Source organism: Stegostoma tigrinum, chromosome 29 (genome assembly GCF_030684315.1).
Source record: "Stegostoma tigrinum isolate sSteTig4 chromosome 29, sSteTig4.hap1, whole genome shotgun sequence".
Lineage (NCBI taxonomy): Eukaryota > Metazoa > Chordata > Chondrichthyes > Orectolobiformes > Stegostomatidae > Stegostoma > Stegostoma tigrinum.
The window spans coordinates 2,393,132-2,420,344 of NC_081382.1; the positions used below are offsets into that span (position 1 = coordinate 2,393,132).

General features: G+C 49.9%; 1 protein-coding gene across 3 annotated transcripts; it reads left to right on the forward strand.

The window, feature by feature from the left end:
• The first annotated feature begins 820 nt into the window (after positions 1-820).
• Positions 821-27,213, forward strand: mamdc4 (MAM domain containing 4). Of its 3 annotated transcripts, none has more exons than XM_048558803.2 (13): positions 821-981; positions 2,475-2,609; positions 4,415-4,549; positions 6,166-6,293; positions 7,789-7,999; positions 11,433-11,567; positions 14,718-14,842; positions 15,238-15,328; positions 16,193-16,339; positions 17,218-17,349; positions 21,305-21,432; positions 24,967-25,084; positions 25,530-25,638. In XM_048558803.2, exons 1-13 carry the CDS (start codon positions 930-932, stop codon positions 25,595-25,597), a joined length of 1,605 nt encoding a protein of 534 aa, XP_048414760.2. In that variant the 5' UTR covers positions 821-929; the 3' UTR covers positions 25,598-25,638. The 3 variants fall into 3 exon arrangements, with proteins under 3 accessions (XP_048414760.2, XP_048414761.2, XP_048414759.2); XM_048558804.2 differs by lacking the exon at positions 25,530-25,638 and adding an exon at positions 26,687-27,213 and having other exon boundaries at positions 822-981; XM_048558802.2 differs by having other exon boundaries at positions 823-981; positions 25,630-27,213.

Sequence of the window (27,213 nt, forward strand, 5' to 3'; positions counted from 1 at the left end):
GACACAGGAGGAGGCCACTTGACCCTTCAAACCTGCTACATCATTCAATAAAAATATGACTGATCTGATTTTAACCCCAACTCCACGTTCCTGCATATTCTTGATATCATTCATCCTTTAGGAACTTACATGGACTGTTTGGTCTAACTGTTTCACTGGAGTTGTGTTGAATTCACACAGTGGGGAGAAGGTTCAGATCACGTTTGCCTGTCCTCTACCTAAATCCTACATTGTCACTTTGTTTCCATCAGGCAGGGCTCAGCAAAGGTTTCTGGAAGGCTCAGTGAAAACATGGGTACCTCTCCGTTCCCGCCCTTGATCACAATCAGAAGAACAGATTATCCCATCCCTGATTCTGGCCCCTCGCTGGGTTAGCTGGTGCAGCTTCCATTTCACAACTGGTTAGACCTCACTGTATTTCAAAACTTACTTTACTGGTTGTAAAGTCCGGTGGGCTGTCCTGAGGATGAGAGAGGTGACATCAAGATGGAAGTCTGTCTTTGTTCAGATGCCCTACCCCTGCTGATGATCAGGAGCAGGGATTTTAAAAACTCTGCTCTCTGAATTAAAGACTAGTCACCAAAGTGAGTGAAACTCCACCCTGCTTCACCTCAGTCAGTGTGAGGCTCTGTGATGCGATTCTGCTTTGCCTGAGGGGGAGCCAGGTATGGGGTGGTATCTGCGAAATGACCTTCCCTACCCAGGAGAGTCTAAAGGGAGCCCTGGTCTACAAAGGGTTACGAGGAGCCAGAGCAATTCCTGGTTAAAGTTCTGTTGAGTCCTCATAAACCCAACTGAGAATGATTGAGAAATAACAGTGTTAGGGAGTTGTTGATAGGAAGGGTTTAAAGTGCAGGCTTTATTGAAGTCTGTTGCATTTTGCTGCTCTGCTCCACACTGAAGTCATTGCCCAGGGAAGAACCTGCCAAATGTTCCTCGCTGGGATTATCTCACTGATCGTGCTCCCACAAAGTCTCCTGGGTGAGTTCTGCTTCTAAATTGCATTTGGCTCCTGGTTGTTCACAGACAGGGACATTGGCAGCTATCAGCCCCTTCCCCTCCCCACCTCCCCTCGAGAAACCTGTGCTAGCAACGGTCACACAGCCCTGCCTGACTCTCAGTCTCTGTCCCTGGAATGGGGGTGAGGGAGGAGGATGTTTAACTTGCAGATAGAGAGGGTTGGCAGTGAGTTGATGGGAGCAATTCTGCAGAGTGTGACTGTCAGCACAGGGCAAACCTCAAAGCAGCAAGTGGGCTTTCAACATGCTGAGTTGGAGAAGGGGAAATGAATTCATTTGTACAAAGTTCACTGCATCTTTAAAGCTAAAGTAGCTACTAAAGATTCCTGTAAATCACCCCAAGGTAAGAAGGCAGTGCGGACAGATAGGGTGGAGCTTCTTGCCTCAGGCAGACAGAGGCTCCTGACACAGTATTTATCCCGTGCTCTGGAGGTCACATCCACTGCCTGAGAGTTGTTCTGTCTTTGAGTTCCAATGTGATGGCACTCTGGGAGATCCGTCTGGGACTCTCCACGCCTCAGTAACAGTATCCACCCCCTCAGTAATTGCACCCATCTCTTTTACCACCCCCCCAACCCTGTTGGTAACTGAAGCATGTCACAAGAATAGTTCCAGGAATGAGAAGTTTCAGGTGTGTGGATGGATTGAAGATGATGGGGCTGTTCTCCCTGGAGAAGAGAAAGCTGAGTAGGCTGGATAGAGTAGTCAGGGAGAAACTGTTCCTGAAACAAGAACAAGAGGGGCATAGATTTAAAATGACCTACAAACAAAGCAAAGATGATGTCAATAAAAACTTTTCCACCCAGTCAATAGTGAAGGTGTGGATTACACTGCCTGGAAATGTGGTGGAGGCAGGTTGAATGTGAGACATTTCATAGAATTCCTACAGTGTGGAAGCAGGCCATTTGGCCCATCAGTCCACACCACTCACTGAAGAGCATCCGACCCAGACATACCCCATCCCTGTAACTCCGTATTTCCTGTGGCTAATCCACACAAACCTGCACATCTTTGGATGATGGGAGGAAGCGAAACACAGACATGGGGAGAATGTGCAAAGCCCACAGAAATGGTCACCCGAGGGTGAATTCAGGCCTGGGTTCCTGGTGCAGTGAGGCAGCAGTGCTAACCACTGAGCCACTGTGAGGGACAATGGATGATTGTTTAGATAGAAATGGTGTACAGAGATATCAAAGAGGTAGGAGATTAGCACTAGGAAATAGAGCTGGTGCAGCCATGATGGGCTGAATAGCCTCCTTAAGTACCGTAATAATTCTGTGAACAGTTATCAGGCAGAGGCAGGAATGTGGATGTGAGGTTACAAACAGATCAGCTACCATCTTACTGATTTGTATATCTATTTACTGATTAGCTGATGGTTGAGACATACAGCACTCCTGCATGTGGAAGAATAATTCCAAGAAGCTGGCTCTAACTTGGTTTGTTTGTTTACAGCTATCTCTTGTAATTTTGAGGTGGATTTCTGTGAATGGAAACAAAACGCAACAGACATTCTCCAATGGATTCGAGATAATGGCAGTGAGCTGCTGAAATACGCTCCGATGTATGATCATACTCTCAATGGCAAAGGTAAACAGGATGGGTCATCAGTTCAAACCTCAGGACAGAGCTAAAGGGACCAAGTGGGCTGGTGGGTGTGTGATGGTCAAGTAGTATTGTCACTGGTCCAACAATCTGGAGGGCCAGGCAATGTTCGGGGGACCTGGGATTGAGTGCCGATGTGGAATTTGAATTCAATGAAGATATTTTATAACTAACCATGAAACCACTGTCAGTTGTTGGTTCACTAATGCCCTTCAGGGAAAGAAATCTGCCACACTTACCTGGTCTGGCCTACATGTGACTCCAGACCAACAGCAATGTGGTTGACTCTCAATTGCCCTCTGAAATGGCTGAGCAAGCCACTCGGATGTACCAATCACTACAAAGACTCAAAGAAATGAAACTGGACAGATCACCTGGCATTGACCTAGGCACTGGAAAAGACAACAGCAGAAACAGCCCTGTCGACCTGCAAAGTCCTCCTCACTAACGTCTGGGGGTTAGTACCAAAATTGGGAGAGCTGCCTCACAGACTAGTCAAGCAACAGCCTGACGTAGTCATACTCTCAGAATCATCCCTTACAGACAATGTACCAGACACCACTATCACCATCTCTGGATATGTCCTGTCCCGCCGGCAGGACAGACCCAGCAGAGGTGGTGGCACAGAGTGGTATACAGTCGGGAAGATGTAATTCTGGGAATTCTCAACATTGACTCCGGACCCCATGAAGTCTTGTGGCTTCAGGTTAAACATGGGCAAGAAAACCTCCTGCTGATTACCACCTACTGTCCTCTCTTAGCTGGTGAATCAGTACTCCTCCATGTTAAACCACACTTAGAGGAAGCACTGAGGATGACAAGGGCACAAAATGTACTCTGCATGGGGGTTCGGCAGCAGTACTACTGATTGAGCTGGTCAGGTCCTAAAGGACATAGCTAGACGGGTCTGCGGCAGATAGTAAGGAGACCAACAAGAGGGAAAAACATACTTGACCTCATCCTTACCAATCTGCCAGCTGCAGATACACCTGTCCATGACAGTATCAGTAAGGGTGACTGTTGCAAAGTCCCACCTTCACATTGAGAACAACCTCCATCGTGTTGTATGGCACTATCACTGTGCTAAATGGGACAGACCTCGCACAGATCTAGCAACTTAATGCTGGGCATCCATGAGGCGCTGTGGACCATCAACAGCAGCAGAATTGTACTTGAGCACAATCTGTAACCTCATGGCCCGGCATATTCCCCCACTGAACCATTACTATCAAGCCAGGGGATCAACCCTGATTCAATGGAGAGTGCAGGAGAGCATGCTAGGAGCAGCACCAGGCATACCTGATGATGAGGTGGATTAATTTTTCTTTGATGGTAGTGAATTCTTTACCACTGTGTTGTTCAAGCTGAAGTAGACAGCTTTTCTTTAATTGGTAAGGGATTTGAGGCTTATTGGGAAATGGTAAGAAAGTGGAGTTGAGGAATATCAGATCAACTGTGATCTCATTGAATGGCAGAGTGGACTCATGGCCTCAGCGGCCTACTTCTGCTCCTGTGTCCTGGGATTATGGACCATTTGACATAAGAGAGTGTTGGTGGGCCTTTGACTTGAATCCCTCTGATTTTTGCGGATAACTGTGCTCCAACAATAGGTTTAGGTCAAGCATTTCAGAACATTGACTCAACAAGGAAGGAATGTGTCCAAGACAGCATTGCTGTCAGACTTGATGGGCAACCTGTTAGTGACAATGCACTTTGAGACAGTATGAAAAGTAAAGCTGTGAACACAGAACACACCATTCACCACTAACAAGGCATTATTCTGCTTCCAGGGTATTATTTGTTTATTCATAATTTGTCAGCATCACTTCCGAATCACACAGCCAGACTCTCAACGATCCTCCAGACAGCCACTTCAGCCAATCAGTGCTTTTCCTTCTGGTATCACATGTACGGACCGAGTATTGGTGAGTGTACAAAGTCAATCAGACAGAATTCATTCTCAAAATACAATCAGGGAACACTTCCTCACACACTGACTCTCACTAGGGTACAATCCCACGCATACACTGACTCTCACTGGGGTACAGTCCCACACACACACTGACTCTCACTGGGGTACAGTCCCACACATACACTGACTCTAACTAGGGTACAATCCCACGCATACACTGACTCTCACTGGGGTACAGTCCCACACACACACTGACTCTCACTAGGGTACAATCCCACGCATACACTGACTCTCACTGTGGTACAGTCCCACACTGACACTGACTCTCACTGGGGTACGGTCCCACACACACACTGACTCTGTTCCCCCAAAATCCTCTCAGACCTCCATTTGTCATGGAAAATTCTAAGTTGGCATTGCATGGCTTTTCGGGGGTGTTTAGCCTCTCATTACGTATTTTGCCCTGTAACTCCTCGGTGCTGTTTGAATCTCCTGGTTATCTCCATTCCAAAGTTGGGATCCCCTGTTTTGATTCTGTTGCTGAGGGTCCTGCAGCTGAAATCAGACTGGGACAGATTTTCATTGACAGCTCAATTGGCTGTGTGTCTGACCTCAGTGTGACCGATAACATTTCAAAGCAGTTATGAATAGTCCTGTCATGGCATTAAATAATTATTCAGCAAGATTTTAATGACCAGGTCTTTTACTGTAACACCCTGCTTAAAATCAATATCAGTAGAATTAGCAGAACAGTAAACCACATGCTCTGTTTAATCATTACCCCATAGCCTCAGTAGGAGTGTCGTTCTGCAGTGCAAATCATAACTGGATGGACTTCCTCTCATAACAATCCCTGGCTTCAAATGTTTGGAATCCTACTTTCCACGAAGAGTCCTCTGGCCTCCCCACTTGGTGTTTAATGCAAAAACAGACCGATCCCTCAGCATGACTGCACTCGATGGGGGTCTTTCTCCCTGGAATTCTGGGTCTGATGACCCCTGAGGGTTTCTGAGTTTTTGCATAAAATATACATCTGGTCTCTCCTTTGTTTCGAAGAATTAAATCTTACCCTTCACTATTGACCTGAGTCTTAGTCTCCAGGCCAACCCGGGTACACACCCCTCTTCAAACCAACCCATTGCGGGAGGTATTCTCTTGACAGCAAATTTAAACAGACCATTAAAAGCAGAACCACCTGTCTCCTAAAGTCCCGTGTTCATTATTTTGGCAAACTAGAAACTTGTTCTGTTTTCATTTAATTATTGACCCACATTACCCCATTGTGACCCTGACTGTGGTGACCCTGACCTGTCCCTGCAGACAGTTAATAATGCAGAGGTTGGCAGTGCCAATGCATTGTGCCGGTACCAGTCATGGCAATGACCCCAATCCTATGGGAGTGGGAGGTCCAGAGTGAAAACTGGCCGTCCTTCAAAAGAGGTGACTTGACCCAACAGTCCACCGGTACTTAGAGCCATTGTCACTGTAACAATCTGCTTTCTGCTGCCCAGTCACCCCTCACTAAGGGCCAACACAACAGGGGAAGCTGCCTCCAGCGTGTGGAACAATCACCTGCAGTATGAGGCTGTCCAACAGGATGTGGAATTACACACTGTACCCTCTCTGCAGGAACATTGAGTCTCAAAGTGCAGCAGGAAGGTCGGCCTGAGGAACTCCTGTGGACAAGGACAGGAACAAATGGGAATCAATGGAGATGGGCATTTCATACCATCCCACCCCAGAACAAGCACTTCCAGGTAATGGCACCCTCAGTGAGTGTCAGCCAGTGTCCGAGGGTGAGTGCTGAGGGAGTGGACACTGTCACAGGGTCAGTACTGAAGGAGCGCTGCCCTGTTGGAGGGTCAGTGCTGTGGGAGGGCCGCACTGTCGGATGGTCATTGCAAGGGAGCACCGCACTGTCGGAGGGTCAGTGCTGAGGGAGCGCCGCACTGTCGGAGGGTCAGTGCTGAGGGAGCGCCGCACTGTCGGAGGGTCAGTGCTGAGGGAACGCTGCACAGTTGGACTGTCAGTGCTGCGGGATCACTGCACTGTGGGAGGGTCAGTGCTGAGGGAGCGCCGCACTGTGGGAGGGTCAGTGCTGAGGGAGCGCTGCACTGTCGGAGGGTCAGTGCTGAGGGACTGCCACACTGTCGGAGGGTCAGTGCTGAGGGAGTCCCACACTGTCGGAGGGTCAGTGCTGAGGGAGCGCTGCACTGTCGGAGGGTCAGTGCTGAGGGAGCGCCGCACTGTCACAGGGTCAGTGCTGAGGGAACGCTGCACAGTTGGACTGTCAGTGCTGCGGGAGCGCCGCACTGTGGGAGGGTCAGTGCTGAGGGAGCGCCGCACTGTCGGAGGGTCAGTGCTGAGGGAGCGCCGCACTGTCGGGGGGTCAGTGCTGCGGGATCACTGCACTGTGGGAGGGTCAGTGCTGAGGGAGCGCCGCACTGTCGGAGGGTCAGTGCTGAGGGAGCGCCGCACTGTCGGAGGGTCAGTGCTGCGGGATCACTGCACTGTGGGAGGGTCAGTGATGAGAGAGCGCCGTACTGTGTGAGGGTCAGTGCTGAGGGAGTGGGTACTGTCGGAGGGTCAGTGCTGAGGGAGCACCGTACTGTGGGAGGGTCAGTGCTGAGGGAGCGCCGCACTGTCGGAGGGTCAGTGCTGAGGGAGCGCTGCACTGTCGGACGGTCAGTGCTGAGGGAGCGCCGCACTGTGGGAGGGTCAGTGCTGAGGGAGCGCCGCACAGTTGGACTGTCAGTGCTGTTGGATCACTGCACTGTCGGAGGGTCAGTGCTGAGGGAGTGCTGCGGGATCACTGCACTGTCGGAGGGTCAGTGCTGAGGGAGTGGGTACTGTGGGAGGGTCAGTGCTGAGGGAGTGGGTACTGTGGGAGGGTCAGTGCTGAGGGAGCGCCGCACTGTGGGAGGGTCAGTGCTGAGGGAGCGCCGCACTGTGGGAGGGTCAGTGCTGAGGGAGCGCCGCACTGTGGGAGGGTCAGTGCTGAGGGAGCGGGCACTGTCGGAGGGTCAGTGCTGAGGGAGCGGGCACTGTCAGAGGGTCAGTGCTGAGGGAGCGCCGCACTGTCGGAGGGTCTGTACTGAGGGAGCGCTGTATTGATGCGATGCATCATTGCTGAGCTGCTGAATGATTTTCTCTGTCAGTCTCGCTTGTAGGCACCACTTATGTGGATTGTCAATGTGTCCTTTCACATGCAATGAACTCTGGAGCTGATGATAAATCTCTATTTGTTTGCAGCTGATTTTTGAAGCTTCCCTTGGAGCTGGGATTGGAGACATTGCCATTGATGATGTGAGTGTGGTGGGAGGAGAGTGTGACACTCAGGGATTGTGCTCCTTCGAGGCTGACAGCTGCCAATACACATCGCCAGGAATGCTGAGCTGGAACCGCCTCATTGCCAATATGTCCAATCGGCCAGTCACTGATCACACAACAGAGACCACTGAGGGTGAGAGCACCTCCCACAGCCCAGCTCAGCCTCAGCCGAGATAATGAAATGTGAGGCTGGATGAACACAGCAGGCCCAGCAGCATCTCAGGAGCACAAAAGCTGACGTTTCGGGCCTAGACCCTTCATCAGAGAGGGGGTTGGGGTGAGGGTTCTGGAATAAATAGGGAGAGAGGGGGAGGCGGACCGAAGATGGAGAGTCAAGGACCTGTCCGTCTTCCCTGGACTGACCTATCCCCTCCCTACCTCCCCACCTATACTCTCTCTCCACCTCTCTTCTTTTCTCTCCATCTTTGGTCCACCTCCCCCTCTCTCCCTATTTATTCCAGAACCCTCACCCCATCCCCCTCTCTGATGAAGGGTCTAGGCCCGAAACGTCAGGTTTTGTGCTCCTGAGATGCTGCTGGGCCTGCTGTGTTCATCCAGCCGCAGATTTTATTATCTTGGATTCTCCAGCATCTGCAGTTCCCATTATCAGTCAGCCTCAGCCGAACCTGGTTTCACATGCGTCTAACATGAAGGGGCCCCCTGGTTTAAAACTACGCTGAGACAGCCATGATGCTGTAACTGCAGGGGTGTGTCAGTGAGTATACCAGGGTCCCATTGTACTGGAAGACAATTGTAGGGAGTAGGGGATGCTTGCTGGTATACTCTAGTAGTTGGGCATCTGAGAGCAAGAGGCACTGTCTGCTGCAAGGAGAGGCACCAGCTGTGCTGCTTGCCTTGTGCTGGGGGGTGGCATATCTGCTCAGAGCTGCAGTGGGACAGGGAAGATGCAGTCAATATTCTCTACTGGTACCAGGCACATAGTCATCATAAAGGAGGATCTGGAACGTCAGCATGAGGAGTTGGGTACTCACTTCAGCAGCATAACCTCCCTTTGTAGGTTATGACCTGAGCCACATGTAACCTGTCATGATCTATAGTGGGAGCAGTGTAATTTTAAGGCAGGGGTAGTTAGATTCTCAGGAGCAGGAACTGGTCCTCACAGGCAGGCTGAACACAGAGAATAGGTTGTGATCAGATCCGGTTTGAGAGATGAATGTGTCTGGTCCAGGAGGAGTTGGCTCAGAACCGTGAGGAACCAGCATCAGTCCTGGGGAAGCTTTGATGTGGAGGAGCCAGGGTTGGACTGGGGTGGACAAAGTCAGAAGTCACATGACAGCAGGTTATAGTCACTTGATGAAGGAGCAGCGCTTCAAAAGTTTGTGTCTTCAAATAAACCTGTTGGACTATAACCTGATGTCATATGACTTCTGACTTACACCTGAGGAAGTTGAAAGCATTGGGACAGTTTGCGCCTAAATTGTACTGTGACTGGTGTTCCAGTGAATTATAGCCAGAGAATAGACGAGCTCTCAGCTATATAGGGGGAATAAAATCTGTAGGGGAAGGCTGGGTATATTTAAGAGAAGTGACAAATGATCAAGCTGGCAATGATGGTAATGCTGCTATGAGGTTGTCAGGAAGGGACAGTGATAGTAAAGAGGGCCAGAGTTTACAAGAACAACAGAAAGGACCTCAGTTAAGGACTCTGGGTCTGAATAATCGAACAAATGAATTGTCAGCTCCAATAAAACTGTCATCTCCACAACCTGACAGCCATCACAAAGCTGTGATTCTGGGACCAAGAACAAACACGAAGGTGAGGGAGTTGGCAAAAAGTGGTGGGGCAGCATTGTTAATGAAAAAGGACATTTGTAATGTCTTTATAGATTACCTTAGTTCTCAACTTTACAATATAGAATCAATTTAGGTGGACGTAAGAAACAACAAGGTACGGAGAACTTTCATTGAAAGTTCTTTAGAGGCCGTCAGAGAGCAGTCTCATATCTTCAGGTTAAACATGCAAGGAAACCTCCTGCTGATTACTGTGTACTTTGCTCCCTCAGCTGATGGATCAGTATTCGTCCACTTTGAACAACACTTAAAGGAATCACTGAGGATGGCAAGGGCACAGAATGTACTCTGGGTGGGGCATTTCAATGTCCACTACCAAGAGTGGCTCAGCAGCAATACTACTGATCGAGCTGGGCGTGTCTTAAAGGACATTGCTGCTAGACTGGGTCTGCAGAGGATGGGAGAGGGACAGATGCAGGGGAGATTTACCAGGATGTTGCCTGGGCTGGAGAATTTCAGTTATGAAGAGAGATTGGACAGACTGGGGTTGTCTTCCTGTGAGCAGAGGAGATTGAGAGGGGTCATGACTGAGATGTATAAAATGATGAGGGCATGGACAGGGTAGACAGGAAGAAACTTTTTGCCCTGGGCAGGGAACAGTGACCAGGGTGGAAAAATTTAAAGTAAGGGGCAGAAGAGGGATGGTGGGAATCTGGAACTCACTGTCTGTAAGGGTGGTGTTGACAGAAACCCTCATAACATTTCAGAAGTATTTATATGTTCTCTTGAGATGTTGAGTTATGTTAGACTATGGGCCGAGTGCTGGGAAATGGGATGGGTGGAGTTAGGTGGCTGTTTATGACTGGTATGGATGTGATGGACCTTTAGGGCCTTTTCCCATATTGTAGGTCTTTATGATTCTGTGACTATGACTCATTCTCCTATTACACTCTTTGGGACAGTGGGTCACACTCTGGGACAGTGGGTCACACTCTGGGACAGTGGGTCACACTCTGGGACAGTGGGTTACACTCTGGGACAGTGGGTCACACTCTGGGACAGTGGGTCACACTCTGGGACAGTGGGGTACACTCTGGGACAGTGGGTCGCACTCTGGGACAGTGGGTCACACTCTGGGACAGTGGGTCGCACTCTGGGACAGTGGGGTACACTCTGGGACAATGGGTCACACTCTGGGACAGTGGGTCACACTCTGGGACAATGGGTCACACTCTGGGACAGTGGGGTACACTCTGGGACAGTGGGGTACACTCTGGGACAGTGGGTCACACTCTGGGACAGTGGGGTACACTCTGGGACAGTGGGTCACACTCTGGGACAGTGGGTCACACTCTGGGACAGTGGGGTCACACTCTGGGACAGTGGGGTACACTCTGGGACAGTGGGGTCACACTCTGGGACAGTGGGGTCATACTCTGGGACAGTGGGTCGCGCTCTGGGACAGTGGGTCGCGCTCTGGGACAGTGGGTCACGCTCTGGGACAGTGGGGTCACACTCTGGGACAGTGGGGTACACTCTAGGACAGTGGGGTCACACTCTGGGACAGTGGGTCACACTCTGGGACAGTGGGGTCACACTCTGGGACAGTGGGTCACACTCTGGGACAGTGGGGTCACGCTCTGGGACAGTGGGGTCACACTCTGGGACAGTGGGTCACACTCTGGGACAGTGGGGTCACACTCTGGGACAGTGGGTCACACTCTGGGACAGTGGGTCACACTCTGGGACAGTGGGGTAGGTGGAGTGTGTTCTGTCCGTTAATTCAGACGGTTTGTTATTTCTGTTGTTTTCAGGGCACTTCATGCTGGCCGACACCAGCGCTGAGATTCTTCAGAGCAGCCACGCACTGCTGGTTTCACCGGTTCAGGAACCAATGGAAGCCAGTGGCTGCTTCCAGTTCTGGTTCCAGATGAATGGCGACCATCCAGGTAACAGCTTCACAGTGAGAGCGACCTGAGGCGCTGACTTCCTTCCCACTGTCAGAGATACCAATCACCATCTTGAATCCTTCTCAATCCTCAGTCTCCAGTGCTGTGGATCTCAGCAGGATTCTCACAGAACAGACGCAGTCTAAGTTGACTTGGGGGCTCTAATTAGATCAATAAACAAGTATTTGGAATGTCTGACAGTTGTTAACCAGTATTAAGCGTTGCTTATGAAACTTTGTAATAATTGTGATCATCAAAGATTCAATTTTCTTCACACTCACCTAAACAAACAGGATGAGAGCGCAGCTAAAATGTTCACAGCATCGGAATGAGGGTGTGGAAGTGAGGGGGTGGGAGTGAGGGAGGGAGTAAGGGGGTGGGATTCCCAGGACAGGGACAGCACAGGGTTAGATACAGATTAGGAAATCCTGTACACTGTTGAAACAGAGATCAACTCCTGGTAAGATGGAGATTCTGTTTCCAAGTCTAGCCCTGAGCTATTTTTGAGTTAATGCAGCTCTGTGTGGGAGTGGGATGGGTGGAGTTAGGTGGCTGTTTTTGACTGGTATGGATGTGATGGACCTTTAGGGCCTTTTCCCATAGTATAGGTCTTTATGATTCTGTGACCATGACTCATTCTCCTATTACACTCTGGGACAGTGGGTCACACTCTGGGACAGTGGGTCACACTCTGGGACAGTGGGTCACACTCTGGGACAATGGATGTAGGAGTGAAGGGGTGGGAGTGAGCTATAAGGAGAACGGGCATGTGGGCAGGAAGCCATCTTTATATTGCAGTATTCAAATTTCAATGGGTCAGTCTCCTATCTCAACAGCTCACTTTGGTCATAAGAATAGAAAGACACAATATTATTTTTTGAAGGATGTAAGTTGTTAGGACCAGACCTGGGTGATGTTTGCCATTTCTTGTTTCTCATTCAGTCATGGGACATGGCTGTTGCTGGCTGGACCAGCACTTATTACCCATCCCACATTGTCCTTGAGAAGATGGTGGTGAGCTGCCTCCTTGAACCACTGCAGTCTGTGTGTAGACTCACAATGCCAAAGCCCAGCTGGGCTTCCTGAGTCACAAGGGTGCCTATACTTTGCTGATGGACTTACTCTTTGACAGTCATTGGGAAAGTAGCTGTCAGGACCATGACATTTACGAATATGGGAACTGACTGCTGTGAAAAGGAGCCACGGTTTGCCTTTCTCTGACTGGTCGATATCATGAAAGCTGTCAGAATGGAAATGCAGCTCTGCATTTCTGAGCAGAATCTCCCCTCAGAAATGCAGAGCTTTTTCAGAAGGAGGGCCAGAGATCAAATCTGTCTTAGACTGCCTCTCCTCAGAAAATCTGCCCTGTGACCTGCACCCTTTTCATCTTTCTGTTTGAACTTTCCCTGGTTCTGTATGGGTCTGACATTCATTGTCTTCCCCCAGCTCTGCCAGACACTCACTGAATTAAAATCTGCAGTCAGCTCTGGGCTGTAGCAATCCACTATATAAAAAAAAGTAGGCATTTGAATTAAAAGTCTTTAAATGCATAAGCAGTCTGTTCCATCATTGAAAGGGAGCTGCTTGTGTTTGTACGAAGAATTCAGGAAGATATCAGCTGGTCTAACAAGCTGCCAGTAAGGCCCTGACTGCAAGGAATTCAGAGATACACAGAGCGGGCTAGAAAGTTGAGCTGGAACCCAGGGTTGACTGTGATTGTACTAAATGATGGAACCTGATGGGCTGAATGGCCTCCTCCTGCTCTAATTTCCAATTGGACCATCAAAATGATACAGAAGGAGTCCATTTGGTCCACGCTGACCCAAAGACACCCAGATTCCCTGTCTAATTCCATCTTCCTGCACACGGCCCATAACCCTGTAGCTTACAGCACTGAGGGTGCAGATATAGGTACTTTTTAACAGAGTTTAGGGTCTCTGCCTCCACCACCAACTCAGGCAGTGCATTCCAGACACCCACAACCCTCTGTGTAATACACGTTGTTCCTCGTCCAGCCTCTAATCCTTCTGCCACTTCACTTGCAACTGTGACCCCTTGTATTTGAACTCTGTGTCATGTTCTCATACTAATGTGTTTAATTGTTTGCATAGGATTACACTCAGAGTAAATCTCCCTGTACTCTATCCCATCAAACCCACCCCCCCCCCAGGACAGGGATAGCAAAGGGTTAGATACAGAGTAAAGCTCCCTCTATACTGTCCCTCCATCAAACCCCCCCAGGACAGGGACAGCACGGGGTTAGATGCAGAGTAAAGCTCCCTCTACACTCTCTCCCCATCAAACACTCCCAGGACAGGTACAGCATGGGGTTAGATACAGAGTAAAACTCCCTCTACTCTATCCCATCAAACCCCCCCCCCCCCCCCCCCCCCCCCCCCAGGACAGGGACAGCACAGGGTTAGGTACAGAGTAAAGCTCCCTCTACACTGTCCCGCCATCAAACCGCCCCAGGACAGGTACAGCATGGGGTTAGATACAGAGTAAAACTCCCTCCACTCTATCCCATCAAACCCCCCCCCCCCCAGGACAGGGACAGCACAGGGTTAGGTACAGAGTAAAGCTCCCTCTACACTGTCCCGCCATCAAACCGCCCCAGGACAGGGACAGCATGGGGTTAGATACAGAGTAAATCTTCCTCTACACTGTCTCCCCATCAAACACTCCCAGGGCAGGGACAGCACGGGGTTAGATACAGATTAGGAAATCCTCTATGCTGTTGAAGCAGAGATCAGTTCTGGTGAGAAAGAGTCGGAACTGCCAATGCTGGAGTCTGAGATAACACAGTGTGGAGTTGGATGAACACAATAGGCCAGGCAGCATCAGAGGAGCAGGAAAGCTGACATTTCGGGTCTAGACCCTTCTTCAGAAGGATCATTTTTCTGAAGAAGGGTCTAGACCCAAAACATCAGCTTTCCTGCTCCTCTGATGCTGCCTGGCCTGCTGTGTTCATCCAGCTCTACACCATGTTATCTCAGTTCCCGGTGAGATTTGATTTCAGGAGATTCTGTTTCCAAGTCTGACACTGAGCCATTTTTGAGTTGTTAATGAATCTCTGTATCAGACACATTGCCCTGGCTGTGTAGTACTGGCTATGGTCATCAATGCCTCAACACTTTTGCCTTCTTCTAGGAACTCTGAATGTTTATGTGGAGGAAGAGACACAGAGAAAGCTGAAGAAATGGAGCATGAATACAGGCCAGGACCAGATGTGGAACTTGGGCAGCGTCACGATTCAAACAGCACACACTTGGAAGGTAATGTCCTGTGCCTGACCAGCCCAGTGCTGTCTTACACTTCACAATGGACCCACTGATCATCGATCTTACAAGACTTTCGCTTGTCACTCTCTCAAGATCAGCCAGCTGATGGGCCTGTGCAGTATGTTATGAAGTGATCTGACTGGGTCCACAGACAGGGGCAGCCTGATCATTGCTGTCTTCCCATCTTTGGTCTGTTGGGAGGGTCTCTCAGGGGCAGTGGGGATCTGTTGGTGGGGGAGGTGTCTTTTGGTGGATGTGTCTGAGAAGAGTCTGTCAGGGGGTCTCAAGGGTGTCAGCCGGGGGAGGGGGGGGGTGTGTGGGTGGTCTGTCAGGGGGCTTTCTTGGGGGGGGTGGTGACTAGGTGTAACTGATGGTGTCTGTTTCTGCAGTTGATGTTTGAGGCGATTGGAGGAGGAGCACCTGTGTCACACATTGCCATCGATGATGTCAAGCTGGATCACACAGAATGTCCCGAAATTGGTGAGTGACCCCACAGTGACCTCAGTACCCCCAAAGTGATCACCACAGTGACGCCGAGAGTGATTAGGTGTCTCACAGTGACCTCAGTGACCACCAAGTGACCCCTGCAGTGAGCCCTACAGTGATCCCAGAGCGACTCACAGTGACCCCAGAAGTGACTCCACTCCAAGCAGTGATCACCAGCAGCTTCTCCCAGCCATACAGTGACTCACAGACAGACAGTGTGTAACTCAGGGCCTGACGAAGGAACAGAACCATCAGAATCTGAGTACATATCCCCCAGTTTCCTGGCACAGTGTGGGGTTCCCTGTGAGCCGTCCCTTTCATTGATGACAGTACATTCACACATTCAGGCCATCTGATCTGTTACACTCTCTCCCCTGCTGGGGACTGATGCTGAGACCCCAGAAGGGACCAACAGGCTAAAGAACCCAGCTAGTCAGGATGTGAGTAGGGTCACGTTGACTCTGTAGAGGGTGGGAAATGGTCAGGGTCTCCTGGATTGTCGGTGGGGAGGGGGACATGGTGGAGGGTGCCACTTTCACCCATTGGTGGGGCATCATGCAATGGTGTATCAGGGTGGGCAACACTGAACATTCACCTGCTCCTAACATTCCAAACACGTCATTGTCTCCATCGTGGGCAGAGTCCACTGTCAATATTGGGCACAAAGAGGAGCCGAGCTGAGCTTGGGCTGGTAGAGTTGGGTCAGTCTCAAAGACACTGCGCCAGACTGGTCTGGACTACGCTCGGCCAGGGGAGGTGGAGCCTGGGTAAGGGCCTGAGTTGGGCCTAGGTAGACCTGGAATCCCAGATAGTTACCGAAGGCCATGTTGCTGAATTGTTCTGTTTTTCTTTCCTAAGGAGCTTGTGACTTTGAGCGGGACCTGTGCAGCTGGAAAAATGTGCTGAACCCCAAACTAGACTCCATGGACTGGGACTGGAGCAACGGGCAGACGCCCAGCTCTTTCAAGGGCCCTGAGGTGGACAACACAAAGAAGGACCCACAAGGTGGGTGGGAATGACAGACCAGGTCCTTCCAGGACATGAGAGACTGCCTCTCTGAGCAATGATAACAGAATCAATGAATTGGTCATCTCCACATCAGTATGGCCTGACAGCACAGATCACCCAGGAAGAATACAGTGCCATGATCACTGAGGGTGTAACCTCTGCCCACGATATTGTGTTAACATCTGTGTCTGTCTGTGTGGGGCCGTAATTGGTTTAAAACATTTGATCATTGATCCAAAGTTGATGCATTTCAACGTTGACTTAGACAATGCTCGAAGTTAAAGTCAGGGCTAGCCCTGTGCCCCAGCTCTCAGTGAACAGGCAGACTATGATTTAACCGGCTCTCAGTGTCAGTGAGTAGACAGACTGTGACTTAACCAGCTCTCAGTTTCAGTAAGTAGACAGACTGTGATTTAACTGAGCTCTCAGTGTCACTGAACAGGCAGACTGTGATTTAACCGGCTCTCAGTGTCAGTGAGTAAACAGACTGTGATTTAACCAGCTCTCAACATCAGGTGAGGCTGTAAATTCCCTTGTTTGTGTTACTGGATCTGCCTTTGTTACTCTCTCACCTCAGAGTCAGGCATCAGATTTTGAGATCCTCATGCAGGTATTTTTGAGTATCATCCCATCTCTCAGGCCTGTGTCCCACTGGGACAGTGCTGCCTGGTTAGAGGTGATGATGTTTAGGTAACATGCAGCCGTGACCCCATGGTTTTCTAATGATATTAAGGAAGATATCGTAGACAAGTTACTAGACAGTCACACTTTGTTGCTAGATGAGTAGATCCAGTGAAGTATATCTGAAAGGTATTTTATAACATGTTGAAAATGTGTAATTTGCTTTCTAAATGCAAGTCTTCTTTCCTTTCTAGGTCATTACATGTTTGTGGACTTCGAGGCACTACGAATCGATGATGTTGCGTGGCTTCTGAGCGAACATTTCCCTCCGACAAAGGGCTCCTGCCTCTCGTTCTATTACAGCACCAATATCTCCGAACAGCTCAGTGAGCACGCTCTGTAATGCCTTTGTGACAGGACCTCAATGTGACAGCACAAACCTCACTAAAATTCAGAGATACTGGAAAGCCCGAAATGTTATCGCCACCATTCTCTCTGCAAAGACGCTGGCTGACTCACTGCCCAGCTTCTGCAATTTCCTTTCCCCATTAACCTTTACAACTCATCGAGACTCCTCTAACATCACCTATCAAACCCTCACCCACATCTAGCTGGAAGGTCAAGGGGAGCAATGGCTGGCAGTTAAGCCATAGTTTTTTTTATACTTGAGATGCTTGTACCATTTAATAACCAAAGCATTCAAAGAATTGTTATTAAAGGAGTATAAACAGAGACACTCAGCAGGACCATAAGGCCATAGGAGCAGCGTTAGGCCGTTTGGCCGATCGAGTCTGCTCTGCCAATTGATCATGGCTGAGAACCTTACTACGTCTGTTTTAAAGAAACTCAATGACTTGGCCTCCCCAGGCTTCTGTGGCAATGAGTTCCATAGATTCACACCCCCCCCCCCTCCCCAATTTGGGACATCACATTGAGGACCTAGGTGAGGTCGATTCTCGAGTACTGTGTGCAGTTCTGGTCACCCTGTTAAAGGACGGATGTTATTCAACTGGAAAGAGTTCAGAAAAGATTTACCAGCAAGTGAATGGAGGCTTCGTGGTATAAAGATAGGCTGGAACATTTTTTGTACTGGAGCGTAGGAAGTTGAGGGGTTTATAAAATCAGGAGGGACATCGATAAGGTGACTATAGTAAGGGTCTTTTTCCTAGAATGGGGGTGTTCAAAACTAGGGGCATATTTTTCAGGCGTGAGGATAAAGATTTGAAAATGATATTAGGGGACAATTTTTTTACACAGAGAGTTGTTAATGTAAGGAATGAACTGCCAGAGGAACTGGTGGATGTAGGTACAGTACAACATTTAAAACACTTTTGGATAAGTACAGGAGTAGGAAAGGTTTGCAGGGATATGGGCCAAATGCAGACAGGTAGGATTGGTTTAGTTTGGGAACATGATTGGCATAGACTACTTGGTCAGAAGGGTCTGTTTCTGTGCTGCATGACTCTGTGACTGTATAAAAGGTCATCCTTTCACTCTGAGGTTGTGCCGAAGCCTCAGTGTTCTGTAATCCAAATCCTCCATCATCCTTCTAAACTCCATCAAGTACAGACACAGTATGCTCAATCACTCCTCATATGTGAGCCCTGCATGCCCTGGCTCATACTTGTGAACCTTCTCTGGATTCCCTCCAAAGCCAGCACATCCTTCCCATATCAAGCCCCAAACCACTCACAATATTCCAAAGATAACACTTCATTTTCTGAAGAAAGGCCCCGACCCGAAATGTCAAGCTTTCCTGTTCCTCTGATGCTGCTTGGCCCGCTGTGTTCATCCAGCTTCAAACCGTATTATCTCATATTCTCAAGCATCGGCAGTTCCTACTATCTTTGTGACAATATTCCAAATGTGGTCTGACCAGACCCTGAGATAGCCTAAGCAATACATCTCTGCTCTTGTATTCTTGCCTTCTTAAAATGAATGCTAACATTGCAGATGTGCCTTCCTAACTTTTGAATGACAAGCTCGGCACGGTAGCTCAGTGGTTAGCACTGCTGCCTCACAGTGCCAGGGTCCTGGGTTTGATTCCACCCTCAGGCGACTGTCTGTGTGGAGTTTGGACATTCTCCCTGTGTCTGCGTGGGCTTCCTCTGGGTGTTCCGGTTTCCTCCCACAGTCCAAAAGTGTGCAGGTTAGGGTGGATTGGCCATGCTAAATTGGCTGCCGTGCCTGGGGATGTTTAGGTTGTATGGATTAGCTGTGGGAAATGCAGGGATAAGATAAGGGGTTGAGTCTGGGTGTGATGCTTCTCACAGAGTTGTTGTGGATTTGTTGGGCTGAATGACCTGTTTCACACTGTAAGGATTCTATGAAAAAATAAACCTGCCAACTGATCTTGTGTGCTAACCTTAAGAGAATCTGACCTCGGAGTCCTAAGTCCCTTGTGCTTCAGATTTCTGAACCTTTCCACTGACGTCTGGCAGAGAAAAGCAGCGTTAATGTTTCAGGTTAATGACCTTTGCTGAAAAGTTGGAATGTGATTATGTTAATCAAGAGGAATGAGGAGTGGTGGGGTGGGCGGTTTGGGGTGTAAACAAGAAGAAATAGGGACGTCAGTGATTGTATGGAGGGCAAGACAGATTAAATAACATTGGTGATGACCAAAGAGGGTGTTATTGTGGGAGGAAAAGTTTGGAATGCTCATTTTATAAGCAGGTACAAAGGGCAGGAGAATGAATGGTTGTCATTCAAAAGCAAAAATAAAGAACTTAACACAAGAGAAGCCAAAACATTCAAAAAAATGGGAAAGAGAATGCGTCTGAGATGGTGATATGACATTGTTGAGTTGAACGTTAGGTCTGGAGACTGCAAAGTATTGGATTGGATGTGAGGTGCAGTTCCTCAGGCATGTCAATCCTGACTGGAATGGTGCAGCAAGCTGATGACAGAGAGGTTAGAGGTCACAGCAAGGTGGGGTCATAAGTTCAACTGATAGACTACTGGGAGCTGAAGTCATGCAGTGGCCTGGCAGGCATCTGGGCTCCCTAGATGGTACAGGAGACCCCATCGCCAGTATAGTACAGAACAGCACAGTTCAGGAGTGGGAGTTAATCACCGCTTGACCTGGAGGGAGTGTCGGGAGGAGAGGCGGAGGAAGGAAGGTGCAAACCTCAGGCATGGAAAAGTGCAATGGAAAGGGAAAAGGTGTACTGGGTGAGGAGGCTGTTGTGGAGGGAATGGACCACAGGTGGGGATGGTGATGGGCCTGGTGGTGGTACATTGTGCTGGAGGTAGGGAAAGAGCATCAATCTATTGAATACCCAGGGGGTGTGACATCTGGAATTTGAATCAAACTCGGAGGGGCAGGGGAAAGTGAAGGCTTACGGGAAGTAGGAATGGACATGATTGAGGGTCATAACAGTCATGGTGATGATTGAGATAAAAATTGGATGTGTTGGGGAGGGCAGGCTTGGGAGGTTGTGTCATCAGAAAACCAGGAGAGGTGAGGAAACTGGCAGAGGGAATGGAATCCTTACAGGCAGCAGGGAGCGAGGGGCTGTAGTTGAGGTAGTTGTGGGAGTCAGTGGCTTATCAGGAATCTTGGTCAAAGTCCCAATCCTGGAAATGGAGGTAAGAAGTTAAGTAAATTGGAGTTGGAGCGGATAAAGGTGAGGAAAGGGGTAACAGGGAAGCCAAGTGAAGAAATGTTTGGATTCGGATCAAGAGAAGGTAATAACAAAAACCACATGGTAGTGGGTAACCATAGAACTCAAAAAATGTCCATTTGTCCCATCATGCCTTCTACTATTGGAAGCCAGTCGTAGCATGCTGTCTGACCAATGGGGGGGTCCAGAAGTGGGGAAAGATGATGTCAGCAACAGTTGGTGCTCGGTGTTGGGGGTCACTGTCCAGAACGTGCTGAGCAACATCTGGACAGGTAGTGTCCAGTCTCCACTAACAACAGGTCAGACAGCAACAGTCCCTGTGAGCATGTGTTTGAAGACAGCGTTGGACCTGAGAAAAGGGAGTGCAGCGAGTTCAAAGCAAAGCATGTCAGACTGAGAGAGGGAAGCAGTCAGAGTGAGGGTATGTGTGTGGGTTACAGTTCATGCTTAGATTTAACTTCTGATGTGCTGAGATTGCTGGGACAGAGGAAGCGATGGTTTTCAGATTGATGTATTTGCATTTGCAATCTTGTTTGGGGTCAGTGAGTGGGAAAAGCGATGCTTTTCTCAGAGTGGAGTTAGGAGAACAGCAGATGTGGCTGAAGATTATGGGTCAGGTCAGGAGGTGTCCTTCCCCGGATTTTAATGATTTCTGCTGAGGGAAGGTGATTCGTTCAGTGCTGACAGGTCACAGACTAACCAATTCTGTTTGTTACAGTGCATGGAGTCCTGAAGGTGTTCCGATACCAAATGGATCAGGAGTCTGTGATCTGGGAGGCCAAAGGCACTCAGAGTAAGGAGTGGTGGCCTATTAACATCACCATGGAGAGCTCCACAGTCTTCCAGGTGGGTCCCACTTCACATTTTTACCTGTCACGGAGAGATTTCCCAAACTCTGCTCATTATGATGTGGAGGTGCTGGCGTTGGACTGGAGTGGACAAGGTCAGAAATCACACACCACCAGATTATAGTCCGATAAGGGTCTAGGCCCGAAACGTCAGCTTTTGTGCTCCTGAGATGCTGCTTGGCCTGCTGTGTTCATCCAGCCTCACATTTTATTATCCAGGTTATAGTCCAACAGGTTTATTTGAAAACACAAGCTTTTGGGACCTCGCTCCTTCTTTCGGTGTAAGTGAGAGAGGTGGAATTAGACACAGAATTTAAAAGTAAACGATCGAAGGGTCACACCACTGAGGAGGATGTATTAAACAAACCTACAATGCTGTTAATTCGTTAAAAAGTTAGAAGATTTTAAATTGATTAATTTGCTTATGTGAATCCCTGAATTCCTTTCAAGTCACTGTCCTGAGAGAACTAAAGCTTTTAATCACTAAAGACGAGGTGACATTTTAGGTCAGACAATGCATGTCAGGTGTGAGACCTTGCTTAGAATCTGTTTATGTTCTGGTCTGGAGTCAGTTTACGTGTGGAGGGAGGGGAGAGAGTGAGAGTTCTAACTGATTAAAGATTTAACAGTATCTTAGGCTTGTTTAATACATCCTCCTCAGTGGTGTGACCTTCGATCTTTTACTTATAAATTCCGTGTCTGATTCCACCTCTCTCACGAACACCTGAAGAAGGAGTGGGGTTCCAAAAGCTTGCGTTTTCAAATAAACCTGTTGGACTGTAACCTGGTGTCATGTGACCTTGGCTCATTACAAAATAGACTTTCGGCCTGCGAGCCAAGAAATATCAGGAATGTCAGTGTCAAACACGAAGAAGATGGATGGTGAAAACAACAGCATCTGATTCACAAAAGCTTCCCCTGATATCCCTCCATCAGCGTCACAGGCACTTCACCACAATAGAAAAGTGACCACGAAATGAGAGCTTCCATTGTGAGTCAATGCGTGTGAGACTGTACCCCAGTGAGAGTCAGTGTTTGCGTGGGACTGTACCCCAGTGACAGTCAGTGTGTGTGGGACTGTACCCCAGTGAGAGTCATCAGTGTGTATGTGTGGGACTCAACCCTAGTAAAAATCATTGTGTGCAACAATATCCCTGTCTGGCACCTCCTCAGTACTGACCCTCCGACAGTGCCCGCTCCCTCAGCACTGACCCTCCGACAATGGGGCACTACCTCAGCATTGACCCTCCGACAGTGCGGCGCTCCCTCAGCACTGACCCTCCGACAGTGCCCACTCCCTCAGCACTGACCCTACGACAGTGCGGCGCTCCCTCAGCACTGATCCTCCGACAGTCCCCGCTCCCTCAGCACTGACCCTCCGACAGTGCAGTGCTCCCTCAGCATTGACCCTCCGGCAGTGGGGCTCTCCCTCAGCACTGAACCTCCGACAGTGCCCACTCCCTCAGTACTGACCCTCCGACAGTGCCCACTCCCTCAGCACTGACCCTCCGACAGTCCCCGCTCCCTCAGTGCTGACCCTCTGACAGTGCTGGCTCCCTCAGCACTGACCCACCGACAGTGCCCACTCCCTCAGCACTGACCCTCCGACAGTGCGGCGCTCCCTCAGCACTGACCCTCCGACAGTGCACACTCCCTCAGCACTGACCCTCCGACAGTGCAGTGCTCCCTCAGCACTGAACCTCCGACAGTGCCCGCTCCCACAGCACTGACCCTCCGACAGTGCAGCGCTCCCTCAGCACTGACCCTCCGACAGTCGGGCTCTCCCTCAGCACTGAACTTCCGACAGTCCCCGCTCCCTCAGTACTGACCCTCCGACATTGCGGCACTCCCTCAGCACTAACCCTCTGACAGTGCCCGCTCCCTCAGTGCTGACCCTCTGACAGTGCCCGCTCCCTCAGCACTGACCCTCCGACAGTGCCCACTCCCTCAGCACTGACCCTCCGACAGTGCCCACTCCCTCAGCACTGACCCTCTGACAGTGCCCACTCCCTCAGCACTGACCCTCTGACAGTGCGGCGCTCCCTCAGTGCTGACCCTCTGACAGTGCCGGCTCCCTCAGCACTGACCCTCCGACAGTGCCCACTCCCTCAGCACTGACCCTCCGACAGTGCGGCGCTCCCTCAGCACTGACCCTCCGACAGTGCCCACTCCCTCAGCACTGAACCTCCGACAGTGCCCGCTCCCACAGCACTGACCCTCCGACAGTGCAGCGCTCCCTCAGCACTGACCCTCCGACAGTGGGGCTCTCCCTCAGCACTGAACTTCCGACAGTCCCCGCTCCCTCAGTACTGACCCTCCGACAGTGCCCACTCCCTCAGCACTGAACCTCCGACAGTGCCCGCTCCCACAGCACTGACCCTCCGACACTGCGGCGCTCCCTCAGCACTGACCCTCTGACAGTGCCCGCTCCCTCAGTGCTGACCCTCTGACAGTGCCCGCTCCCTCAGCGCTGACCCTCCGACAGTGCCCACTCCCTCAGCACTGACCCTCCGACAGTGCCCACTCCCTCAGCACTGACCCTCTGACAGTGCGGCGCTCCCTCAGCACTGACCCTCCGACAGTGCAGCGCTCCCTCAGCACTGACCCTCCGACAGTGGGGCTCTCCCTCAGCACTGAACCTCCGACAGTGCCCGCTCCCTCAGCACTGACCCTCCGACAGTGCCCGCTCCCTCAGCACTGACCCTCCGACAGTGCGGCGCTCCCTCAGCGCTGACCCTCCGACAGTGCCCGCTCCCTCAGCACTGACCCTCCGACAGTGCGGCGCTCCCTCAGCGCTGACCCTCCGACAGTGCCCGCTCCCTCAGCACTGACCCTCCGACAGTGCCCACTCCCTCAGCACTGACCCTCCGACAGTGCCTGCTCTCTCAGCACTGACCCTCCGACAGTGCGGCGCTCCCTCAGCGCTGACCCTCCGACAGTGCCCGCTCCCTCAGCACTGACCCTCCGACAGTGCCCACTCCCTCAGCACTGACCCTCCGACAGTGCGGCGCTCCCTCAGCACTGACCCTCCGACAGTACCCACTCCCTCAGCACTGACCCTCCGACAGTGCCCGCTCCCTCAGCACTGATCCTCCAACAGTACCCGCTCCCTCAGCACTGACCCTCCGACAGTGCGGCGCTCCCTCAGCACTGACCCTCCGTCAGTGCCCGCTCCCTCAGCGTTGACCCTCCGACAGTGCCCGCTCCCTCAGCCCTGACCCTCCGACAGTGCGGCGCTCCCTCAGCCCTGACCCTCCAACAGTGCGGCGCTCCCTCAGCCCTGACCCTCCAACAGTACCCACTCCCTCAGCACTGACCCTCCGACAGTGCGGCGCTCCCTCATACTATAATCAATTGTCACCATTCATTATTTATTGCAGTTCTGGGTTGAGGCCAGTGTGTCTGTGTTATAGATGTTCAGTGACTGACATGATAATAACCCTGTCGTTTGTTTGCTGTGCTCTTGAACACAAGGCTACTTGCTCACTGAGTGCGTGTTGTCTGGGACTGATGGACTGTGTCCCTGTTCTAGATCGGTTTCGGAGCTGTGAAATCAAACAAGGCAGAGGTTGGATATGTTGCTATTGACGACATTATGTATAATCGTGGAGTGAACTGCCATGGAATACAAACAGATGGAGCGATCTGGGGTAAGACCCAATGACCCTGCACTATTCTTCATCAGTGCATGCATATTGTGGGTGTTAGTCAGAAGACTGAAAACTAACAGGAGCATCACACCTCATTCCCAAAGCAGCGAGTGCATAGAGTTCGATGCAGAGGTTTTCTCCCAGGGCGGGAATGTCAAATACCGCGGGGCGTAGGTTTCAGGTGAGAAGGGGAAAGTATACGGGAAATGTGCAAGGACGTGTTTTTACACAGAGGGTGGTAGCTGCCTGGAACACACTGTCAGGAGAGGTGGTAGAAGCAGATATTTAAGAGGCATTTAAACAGACATATGTACAGGCAGGGAATAGAGGAATATGGACCGCGTGCAGGCAGATGAGTTTAGTTTAGATTGGCGTCATGGTTGGCGCAGACATGGTGAGCCTAACAGCCTGTTATGTATTCTGTTCTATGTTTAAACCTCCCTAGACCCTGTCCACAACATCCAGGGATACAGAGGAAAGCTGTTTCTACACTGGGAGGACGGATGGTGTTAATGCTGCGGGTGATGATATTTTGTCAATTGCAGGTTCCAGTCATCAGACTGCTGGTATTGTTGCCTCAGTGATCATCGTCCTGGCCGTGGTGGTCTCTCTGACAGTGGGACTTGTTTACTGGCAGAAGAAGCAGAACAGTTCCCCCGGATCATTGAGTAGACAATTTGGATTTGATAACCTGTTCTACCGCAGTCAGAACTAGGTGACAGCAGTTTGAGTCGAGAGTATGATAAATGTAACATTTAAAGATTTATGTGGCTTTCTAAGGAATAATGTATGCACCTCGTCATGTAGAGTTGTTAAAAATCATGCCGCATTTTGGTGGAACAGGTAAGAAGCAGCTGGTTCCAGAAGGAGAGATGGACTGAAAGTGATTGTCAAAAGGGAGCAGAGTATGAGATGAACTTCATCCAGCAAATTATTCTGGGTCTGGTCAGCCTGAATGCGTGGTAGAAGGATATTCAGCAAGTACTTATATAAAAAAAAAACTCAGGAGTTCTTGGGAATGAGTTTCAGGGCATAGGGAGAAAGGGAAGCTGTTCAGCTCCTTTATCCTGTTCTATCAGGCAATGAAATCATATTCCATCTGTCCATTATTGCTGGTCACCAGGCTTAGATCAACGGCCAAAATAACTCAGATAATCCAAAATCTATCAGCTTGTGATTGGACATGACAGAAGCTCACATCCAATGCTTTTGTTAAGAGAATATACCATCAGCCCCTGCCTTTTGCTTGAAGAAAATTTTCTATCTTCCTTCCTGAATGGCCTGGTCTTGCTCTTCCCTCTTGCTCAGCATCCTCACCCCATCAAGATATTAGATCAGCCATGTTCGCATTGAATGACAGAACAGACTTGAAGGGTTGAATGGCCTACTGCTGCCACTGTTACTTTATATTCTCCCTAGGTAACATCTCGATTATCAAATGTCTCTTTGTAATCTAACATTTGGAACCTACTCTGATGAATTTCTAGCATACTCCTTGTGAAGTCATTATATCTTTGCTGAGGCATGGTATCAGTACTGTAGCTGGAGACTCTCTGCAGCTCGGTAAAACTACAGCAAAAATTTTCACCCTTTCTATTGCAGACTTAGAAATATTCCACTGGCTGTTCTGATCATTTTCCATGCAGTCCATTCAATGATCCATGTGGTGGACCTGAAAACCTCAGAATCTGCCATTGTACTAATTCTTACTCGGTTAACAGACTTCAACCAACTTTCGGTTTGGTCCAAAATTGATGACCTCACACTTACCACTGTTGAAATCCATTTGTCCTCATCTACTTTGTGGCCATTTAATCTATCAATTGATCAATGACTGTAAATATCTGCACTTCTCAGGTGCTGGCTGCTCAGCTCTGTCTCTATCAATGTCTCTTGGTAATTTGTAGTCCTAACTTCACCTCGAACTAATAAGCCAACACCGAGCTGGGATTGTTCACCCTCTATTGTGTTACCAAAATATTTAAGAAGCTTGTGAACAGTTTGGAGAAATGCAATTGTATTGGCTGGGCTTGCTGTAATCTCGGGAGCTGTACCTCTGCTGGGAGTGCCTTTGTGCAAAGTCTGTGGAAACCAGGAACATGAATGAAATTAAACACAGTGTCAGAGTG